This window comes from Colius striatus, chromosome 2 (genome assembly GCF_028858725.1).
Source record: "Colius striatus isolate bColStr4 chromosome 2, bColStr4.1.hap1, whole genome shotgun sequence".
Taxonomy (NCBI): Eukaryota; Metazoa; Chordata; class Aves; order Coliiformes; family Coliidae; genus Colius; species Colius striatus.
Window position 1 is genome coordinate 16,551,844 of NC_084760.1, and position 10,426 is coordinate 16,562,269.

A 10,426-nucleotide genomic window follows, 5' to 3' on the forward strand; every position below is an offset into this window, starting at 1 on the left:
CAGGAGCAGGGCTTTGCATTCTCCCTTGTTACACTTGATGCAGTTTGTGTTGGCCCATTTTTCGAGTCTGTCAATTTTTCTGCCTTGAGTAGGAGATCATCCATTTGGAGTATCAACCACTCTTCCCCAGTTTGTATCACCTCAAGCTTGCTAAGGGTGCAATCTGTCCTATCACACAGGTCATTATTTAAATTAAATAGTGCTTACCTCAGGGATTGATACTATGGCCAGCAACCAGTGACTGGCCTGCAGCTCAGCTTTAAGCTGCTGATGACAGCTGAACCTGGTATATCAGACATTTTTGATCCATGTCACCATTTCTATCCAGGCTGCACTTCAAGTTTAACAGTGAGCATGTTATACTATTGGCTCATGACCAATTTGGGAGCCACAAGACCCCAAGCCATCAGTAAGCATGTTACATGACAGTTTCAAAAGTCTACTAGAGTCAAGGTAAAAAAATATCCATTGTGCTCATGCACCGGGTCAATAGGCTTGATCATTTCAGAAGCCTATCTGGTTGGTGAGGCATGATGATCCCTTTTGTAAGTCCACACTATTCTCAGCCACCTTCATATGTTTTCAGGATTATTTGTTCCATCGTCTTCCCAGTGCCTGAGGAAAGTCAACTGACCTGAAGTTCCCTAGACGTTCCTATCTCTGAAAAGGGCAAGAAGGAATGACATTTGCCATCTTCCAGTCTTCAAGACCTTACCCTAGTCACCACAACCCTACAGTTATGATGAGTGGCCTCAAAGTGACATTGAGATCCATCTGTAAGTGCAGGCAGAATTGGCCATCAGAGCTCACAGACTTGCATACATCCAGCTTCTGTGAGCACTCCTAAACCTGATGATCCTCCTCTACCACTGAGAGTAAGCCCTCCTTGTCCCAAGCTGTCCCACTAGTCTTGCTATAGTAAAGAACAGAGTAAAGAAGCCTCAGAAAGCCTCAGTCTTTTCCACATTCCTTACGACCAGGATCCCCTGCTCCATTTAGCAGCAGGTCCACATTTTCTCCAATCTTCTCCTTTTTAAGCCAATCCTCCATTGCCTTTGGGCAATTTCCTGCTCATCAGGATATGCCACATCAGACCTTAAATAAGTGACCCTCAGGGAAAAAAAGAAATAATCAGCCCTTCTGGACCTCTCTAATCTCTAGAGCCATCTCCCAAGGGATTATTTCAAGTAGATCTCTGAACAGAAACAGTCTTCTCTCCTGAAGATTATGACTGTGATTCTACTTCACTTTATTTCCTCCTCTTCAGATGCTGAACTCCATCCAGGTCACTGCAGTCAAAGCTACTCCTAACCTTTACATCCCCAGCCTGCCCTTCCTTGTTTGCAAGCAACAAGTCCATCTGAGCACCTTCCTTTGCCCTCAATGACTTATGTTAATAAGGAGTCATCAGTGCACACCAGAAGCCTCCTAGATTACTTGTTCCCTGTTGTGTTGTCCTTCCAACAACTCAATCTGGTTGGTTCGAGTCCTCCATAAGCACCAGGCTCTGAGAATACTAGGCTTGAGTCGTCCTAGGAAGGCCTCATTGCTACTTCTTTCTTACCAGAGAGTCTCAAGCAGTTACCCATACCATCACCCATGACAGTCTGCTTTTTAATCCTGAGTAATACGCTCTCAAAGAGCTCAGCAGCCATCTCTAGTCAAAGCTGCATGCAGCCCAACTGCCCTCACACAGAAAATGGCAGCTTCCCCTTACCATCATCCCAACTTGCTCTCCCTAAAAGCACCTGTACCTATGCACTGCAGTCCTCCAGTTGTGTAAACTATACCCCTTTGCCAATAAAAACACAGCTCAGATTTAATACAATTTTACTCTTCCATATCTAAAAATCTGTTCTTGTTCACATTAGAGTGAAAACAGATTCAACGAGTCACGGGTTCAACAGTGTTATTCTCACACTGATGTTCTTGCAGAGTAAGGTATCACTGAAAAACTTTAGCTGTTCACTAGGTGAAGTCATTAAGTCTTGGGGAATTTAGTTGTGGCCACAAGAGAACAATACAAAGCATCAATGTTTCTAATGTAAAGCTGAATCATGCTCAAATGAACCTTAGTGAGCAAGTGTAGGACCAAGTGACACCCGAGATATATTAACTGTTGACTACTCCCTAAGTAATGGCTGGTAATTAACTCTCTTAAATGCTATAGGAAGCATGGATTAAAGAGGGAGTCACTCCTCCAGGAAAAGGTACCTCCTCAAAAGTCTATGTAGCTTATACCTATATCTAATTGGTTTCTCTCGGTTGTTGACAACAACCTAAGGCTGCAGCACAGTTGTTCTTTCTTTACAGACTTCAGTCCAAAGGGTAGATTCCATGAGATAGCATCAGCTTCAGTTCCACAAAAGGACATTTAGAAACAGCAAAGATCAACAGCTGGTAAAAAAGGCATCTTGGTATCAAGGCATCTTGCAATGGCATCTTCTTCTGGTCACTAAGGAGTGGCAGAACCACAGCTTAGGTACCATTAGGAGACACACACCATTAGCTCTTGACCAAAACAACTAGGATGTCTTGCACTTCAAAAAGCAAGAACATGGTCTCATGAATACCAATAGTCATTTTTCCAGAAAGTGTCCCACCTTTACAGTCCACACAAAGGAAACAGCTTAGACTGTCAAGGCCTATACTTCTGCATGTAGGGCAACAAACTGAGGGCATAAGGATTTCTGCATCTGTATAACCCATCTCAGATAATCTAAAGAGTAACAACATAATCAAATAGACTCAAATCCCACAAATATTTTTTAGTGGTCACTGAAAAACTTAAGCTGAAAGGGATATCTAAAGGGCATCTAGCCTAGCCTCCTGTCAAAGCAATGCTAACTCCAAAGCTATATATCATGCCACTTAAGAGTCTCATCTAATGAAGCTCTGGCAAGTCCTGAAGAATGGAAATTGTACCCATAAACACCACGTTAAGGGCTTTGGTAAAAAAGCCTTCAGCTTGTGTATATAATTTCAACAGCAGGAGCCTGTATTTGCAAACAATTATGTTCTATTACAAACTAAACAGATTTCCTGTGACTTATTTCACAATATTTTCCTGCACTGTACGAGCCAGGAGACGGAAATAAACCCCTTCCTTACAAACAGAATCACAGCCCACTAGTCACCAATTACTTAAACATCACATCCAAGTCTTAAGCTAAAGCTGCCGTGCCCTGCCCAGCAAGAGTGATGTCTTCTGAAGAGTTCTCTTCTTGGTCGAAATAATTAATTGTAGCACTAATTGCTGAAACAGCAACTCATTTCTAAGTTTCAGTCTCATGCAACCAGTGTCAGCAATAGGTAAAAGAGTAGGTACAGCAGTCAGTGCCTTGTCTTAGCACAGTTTTCCCAAAGCCTTCTAAAACTGACAGAGGTAAAAGCTGAAGTCTTACATAAGGCTGAAGGCCAGGGGCTATGAGAGTTATTTACCTGCTTTAGGTTAATTCCCGAGGAACAAATACACTATTTATACAAGTATACAGGTAAGAGTAATACAATGAGACCAGGCATCAGAACACGTAAACAGCAAAAGCAGCTTCACAAAAAATGTTGCATGCACATTTAAGTCAGTGTCTCAGACACAGAAGAGATTATATGTAAGACTTAACTGTCTACCAAAAAACGGAGTCCAAACAGTTATAAACATATCTGGAATATTCCAGATTGTATTTGATATTTAGTTTGCCCATTTCAATTTAAAATACCTTTTTTTCCCTCCTCCACTGCTAAGAGACTTATGTTTGAGACTGGCTTCAAGTAAACCTAACTTTAACTTCCCTAACAACTAACCAAAACTAAGAATTTGTTCAGGACAAACAAATTTCAGTGTTTCACTCTTTCCTGTTCAGTCTCTCCCCACTCTCCTAAGAGCTTCTATCTGCCTCTCTTCAGACAGAAAAGATCAAGTTATTAACCACACACAGATATCCAAGGATTGTATAAATACCAATCCTAATTTAAAAAAAAATATTTCATTACATAAATATTTCACTTTTATTATAACAAAACTAAATCAATTTTAATCTGGTTAAACAAGCAACAGTGTCAATGTGACTCTTAACACTAGGATTCTTTTAAGCAGTACTAGACATGAAGTAAACATCAAAAAAAAGCCAGAACACCTCTTTTGATATGGAAATGTAGTCACCTATTCTGAAGAGCCATGACATTCCCAATTGTCTATACAAAAGGGCTGCAAACTTCCAACTATGTTATTTTAACTGTGGTACAGCTAAAACTTTTAAAGCAGTTGACAACTTAGGTAATTGCCTTCTTGACAGATGAATTTACAAGCAGATTTCAGTAGTCAATCCATTAGTATTAAAGTCAACACTTAATGTAAGAATAACAAACAGGGGAGGTACATTAGAGAAGATTCACACTGGTTTCAAACATACCTCTTTTAATAAAAGACTGTTAGCAACCATACTCAGAATCTCTTGGTCCACATTTGCAGAGAAATCACATTAGACCAAGTGCCTTCAGTTTACTTTACAGGCCTACTTGCTTAGCCCACTGCTCCTTCAGTACTGCTAAATATCTTGTCCCCTTCAAAGAAAAAGCATCTCCTTTTGCTTGATCACACTCTGCAACTTTCAAGTACTTGATTCAGTATTGTTTAATATCAGCAGCCAAATAATACCAGCCTTGCTGACAAGCAGTAACAAAAGCCTAGACTGCTAGCACGTTATAACTAGATACCAAATACTCAGAAATAGCAAATTATAGTCCCTATAGTCAAAGCGTTGCTGATTAGAGTTAACAGGTTTTTTACTTTGTCTCCATTTGACAAATCTTTAAGAGCTTTTATTGCTTAAAAGATTCAAATGTCAACATTGGAACAAAAAATAAAAATGCATTTAGTATCCCTCTACAGTGAAACTTAGCAAAAGTCACATGCTTTACAACAGCTTTCAGCACAGCCTGTGACACAGATGTTATTTCTTTCTCCACCCAATTCCTGCTAGACTTACCTAGTTATTGCACAGAAAAGGAGCACAAAGGAATTCCAGTTGCTTATCTCTTTCAAAACCTCAGGATGACTTAAATTGCTGTCAACATGCCTTGCCACTTCCTACAAATATTAGGAGTAGTAGTATAACTACTTCCCAGTAGTGTAACACTGGGAAGACATCTACTGCCTTATGTAGATGGCTGTTCAGATAGGGATGTCAAGAACAGTCAGTACACAGCATTGCCTTGTCAAATGTAGTTCCAACCTCCTCACTCTTCCTAAAATCTCAGTGATTGCAAAGACAGTTCCAGAACATTCGATTTTTAGTCTTCTTCCCCACAGAGGTATCATTTAGTCTTTCCAGCAGCTCTAAGACTGACAGTTTGAAGATGACATATGGTGAATACAGTAGGGCCCTACAGCAGGTAGTTTCCAACACATTTTAGCAGTGGCTGTCAGACTTATAGCAGCTATTTTAACAGTTAAAAGACAAATACAGCATAATACTTCCAAAAACTGTTGCTAGAGTCAGCAATCCTAATTATTGCTTAATGCTTACTCTAGCAGATGTGTCCTCAGCTGTATTCTCCACCTTCCACAAGATTTGCAGAATAAAGCTGTCTAATGCATCTGCATACCTTGCACTTGAAAAAGTAGGCCAGAGATCAAAGGATGTGTTTGTTTTTGCCACAAGACCACTATGAACAATAGCAAGGTTATTTTGAAGACCACCAAGAAGTAGCTTTTTTAATTCTTGCAGAGAAAGCATGTGATAATATAGGAAAAGTGCATCCTTGACACTTGCTCACAAGCAGTCCAGGTGGTGGTCACTGACTGAGAGCAAGGAGAGCTAATCTGGTAATTTAAGAGAGAATCAGTAGCAGGACAGAGGAAAATTCTGGTATCTTTTTGATGTGAGAAGTAAAAGGCAACAGTGAAGCCTTAACAATAAGAAGGAAGAGTTCAACAGTGGCATTATAGTAGACATGGTCAAAGCAATAAGCAGTAAGTAGCAAACAATACCAGATTAAATTTTAGGGTCAATAGAACAATTACATTGTAAATTATATCTAGCTACCTAAGAATTCACAGAGCCTCAAAAGAATAGCAGTTAAAAACAGATATACAAGTACAATCTGCAAAATTTCAACATCTCTTGGATGTGAATACTTGAACAGAAACCTAGGATAAGTATAATACCTAAGGCTTAAGAGAGACTATTAGATCTGCATGGACAGGAAGGAATTAGTGGTGACAGCCTCTGCTTTGGTTAAGAATCCATACTGAATTGTCAGCTATCTGAAAGATCACACTGGCTAACAACAGGTTTACATATTGCCAGAATAAGACCCAAGATACAACTTCAACTTGGTTCATCGTGAAGATAATGACACGCAACAATTGGGTGAAGAGGAAGCAAGCAAAACCATAGAACTCTGTGGATCCTATTGAACAACAGAATGGAAGATGACAGACAAAGGAGCAAAGCCCACAAAAAAAGAGAAAGTAACTGAAACAGGCATCTTTTTAAAGCAAAAATAATCAATTACACTAATAAATAATATTTATATATAATGTTTATACATATGTTCTGAACTCAGTCTGACACCCACAAAGTACTAAATATTTTGTCATGAAGAGTTTCACGTTCAAGTCTGCAGAACCTAGAATGAAGAGAATCTCTGGTACAGCTGGCAATAGGTAACTCCAGACTAAGTACACACATGACCAGAGATGAAAGCAATGCTGTTAGTGGTGCAAGAGGTGAATGAGACTGTCACAGTCAGGGGAACACCACGTAGACAGCTCACAGACTCAGATTAGCTAATACAGACACGTTAAAAATTGCTGCCTCAGACATCACTGTGTATCAGGACTAGTAAAATTACAACTTTGCCAGACTCCAGCAAGCCATAAGCACTCAACCACCACAGATTAAGTGTGAAACATTAGGAAAAAACAGCTGGCTCCAACTGCAAAAAGAGTCCTTCACATTTCCTCTTCTTGTCAACAAGAAGTTTCAACTAAGACTAATATAACAAGGAAGAGTTCAACAGTGGCATTATATACTTATGGCAAGCTTGATTTCTAAACAAGTGATCATGTTTTTTCTTAGGCCACGCACCTTCAGGAAGTACACCGCAATCTAGACTTCAAGATATAGCAGAAGCATCTCAATGTCATTCACACAACATTCTTTCTAGAAAGAAACTTCCTAAGCTTAAAGAAGTCTACAGAGAGTGTCCATATACAATCATCTCTCAGTCAAGTGCCTCTAGAACAGTGGAAACCAAACTAAGTTTGTCATTCAACACTTCCCCTTCCAACTATAAGGAAATATTACACTTAACTACAGGAATACAGGTGAAGGCCAATGGAACTACAAAGCTAATATGAGATGAAATTTAAAGAATTGCCGGAATGGGATGAGGCAAGAGAAATTTAAAATTGAAAGGAGAAAGAAATAAAAAACTCAATTCCCTCAATACTATAAGCTCATATTGCATCACACAGTATTCCCACGTCAGCTTTCCTAGGAGACAGGGTGAAAGCAAGCCACATTTCTGGCATACAGAGAGACAGCAAAGGAGAAGCAGGGTTGAATAAAAGGGAAAATAGAGAAGACTCAGGAACTGCAGTAAGATTTTAGTAAGATAGTCAAGTAAAATCATTTACTAGAAAGCTGGAAACAATTACAGGTGCTAGCACAACACAGTCTGGTCAAGGGCCTGGTAGGTCCTCCAGAACCTGAAGAGGGAAAAAAAACCCAAATTCTAGATACATCAAAGGTTTTACTTATGAAAGAAAGTCCTTGTGACAGAGGAGAGATATGAAACTATCAAAGGAAAAAAACAGCAGATGAAGACATTCAATATCTCAGATACAGGAAGGAGGAAAAACCATGGTGGCCTTACCTAACTGAAGCAGCAAAACACATCAAGCACCAAGGGCTACTGAATCTTAGAAACAGTATTACAAATATTACAAACACCACCTTACAATCCAGGTGAGGGTTAGACAAGAGAGAACTCTGAAGACAGGACAAAGGTTAGTTGGAGAATTTCAGGCTTTGCTCATGAGCAAGCCACCTCTGAGGCCTATGCTACAAAATAACACACACATGGAATTCCACCAGCAAGCAACTCAAAGCAGCATTCAATGTGGAAATCTCAAGCACCAATAACACACAAAACATACAAGCATGATTTTTCCAGAAAACCACCAAGTACAAGGAGACCTTTACACAGTAACAAGAAGTCTGAGGGCAAGAGTAGCTGTGCTAGAAAATTATGAATAGGGTTAACTGTAACATATAGAGATCTATTATCTTTGGTGTAATCCATATTATGTACTTCTTAGGGTTAGACACTAGGAAAATCAAGTGTTATTTCTGTGTTTCTGATGTTGTTTCAAACAGTACTATCGTACAAGGCACTGCATGATTTACAGCCACGGCCAAAAAGTAGCCCGCACTGATTGGAAAGGGAAGTTGCACAGTGTGCCACTTCTGGTTGCTCAAACTGGCTCACCAAACCTAATTTCCAGCCCAGGTGGAGGAGTGGAGCTAATCATATGCTGTGAACACCTAACCAGGTATTCAGGAAGTATAATACTTAATAACTTACAGTGTCCAATCACCTTATTTAGGGTAACATCTGAATGACTCAATTCTAGATGAAAGAGAGATGGGCTATATTTTTTTACTTCAAAGTCCCAGAACCCAAAGTAAACACAAGTACACATCTGCTCCCATGCAAGATTAAACTATTAGACTAAAGAGACGTAAGCTTTGACAGCAATGCAATCTTTGGAATTTCATTCATCATCAAATCTAAATCTATGGCATACTGAGGTATACACAGACATCCAGGCTCAAAGAGCCTGGCACTTACATGACTGAGTCAACACTGAAGGGCATTGCTTTGGACATTCAACACCCGACACACCGGCATCTGCCATGGCATCAACTGTCAACTTCCCGTAACCCCCTGACACAGACCACTCCTGATCAATCCCTGGCAGAGCAGGCACAGGACGCGGCAGTGAAACTTCAGGAAAGGGCTGAGCCGCCCACTGCATAAAGCTTCAGCACGGGGGTCTTCCGCTTCGGGGCAACGGAGCTACGGCTCCGCTGACGGACGAGCGGAAATCGGCTCAGAGCGACACGAAAGGCCGCCCGCCCTCCGCCTCCGGGCCGCGCGGGTCCCCGTTGCGAGCGGGGCCCGTCGTCGCCGCCGCCCTTGCGGACGTGGAGCGGGGCGGGGTGGCGCTGCCCTTCCCCGGGCCGCGCCGCCGCCCCCGCCCCGAGAGGGGACCCCGCCGAGGCCGGCGCGGGCGGACACGCGCGGGGCCCGGTGGCCCCACTGCCGCCTCTCCCGGGTCCAGGCTGCCGCCCTCCTCCCCCGCGCCCGCCCCGCCGTACCCTTGGCCTCGCAGTCCGCGCAGTACTTGTTGTCCTCCTCCCGCAGCAGCTTAGCTAGGATGGCCTGGTGCTGCTCGTTCTGCTTCTGCGCCTTCTCCCGGCAGGAGCGGGTGGCCATGGCAGCGGGCGGCTCCCCGCGGGCGGGCGGGCGGCGGGGCGGGCGGCGGGGCTGGCGGGGGGCCGGGCGGGCTCGGCCACCGCTCGGGACGCGGCGCTCCTGCCCTGGCGCAGCCACGGGAACCGGCGGCCGCCAGCGCCGACTTCCTCGACCGGAACTACCTACGGCCGCAGACGCATCCGCCTCGCTCCCCCTCTCGCGAGCGCGCACACGCCCACCCCGCACGCGGCAGCCCTACGCCTCCGGTGAAAAATAGTCCTCTGGGTCCTAACGCCGCGGCGACACGTCGCCCTTCCCCGCGGGGCCTTCCGGGGGAGGGGGTGGGGGAAGAGGCGGCTCCGCGTCGCGTCCCGCCCCGCCGGGGCTGTGAGAGGGCACGGCGCGTTGCCGGGGAGCGAGGGGCACCTCGCGAGGGCAGGTGATATCCATCCGCCGGCGGCTGAGCCCGCCCGGCAGGTAGCGCTCGGGGCGAGGGCGGGGCCCGGCGCGAGCAGCCGCACCTGCGCGGGCGGGCCCTGGGGCCGGCCTGAGGCGCCGCGCGTCCCGCGTCCCGCCCTGCGGGGGCTGCCCGGGGCCGTGGCACGGCCTCACCCGGGCGCCGCCGTGGTCCTGCGCCTGTGCTGTGGCGGGCCGAGGTTCGTGAGTCGGCGCCCTCCTCGTGGCCCCGGTGCCGTTGCCGCTGGGCTTGCCAACGTCCAACGGCCCCGTCCTCGCCTCACCTCACTGGGGAAGCTGGGGAAGGATGCCCTGCCTGCGTTGGGCTCCCCAGAGCATGGCGGTAGCGCACTTGTTCTCGGTGTGGTCACCCTTGACCAGGCACATCGTCTGTGGGAAGGTGGATCTGCCCTTTCCGCTGTTTAAAGCAGTTCCTTTACCTCTCTGCGTCTCCCGGTGTCAGCCCACAGGTGGCAAACACCCC

At 44.7% G+C, this 10,426-nt stretch overlaps 1 protein-coding gene across 3 annotated transcripts in view; it reads right to left on the reverse strand.

Annotated features, from left to right (window-relative positions):
• Positions 1–9,824, reverse strand: part of SMAP1 (small ArfGAP 1) — a 103,432-nt gene extending 93,608 nt beyond the window's left edge. For all 3 annotated transcript variants that reach the window (XM_061990329.1, XM_061990328.1, XM_061990327.1), the window contains exon 1: positions 9,390–9,824. In XM_061990329.1, the coding sequence (XP_061846313.1) occupies positions 9,390–9,507 (118 nt within the window). In that variant the 5' untranslated portion in view covers positions 9,508–9,824. The remainder of the gene's footprint in view (positions 1–9,389) is intronic.
• Positions 9,825–10,426: the final 602 nt, after the last annotated feature.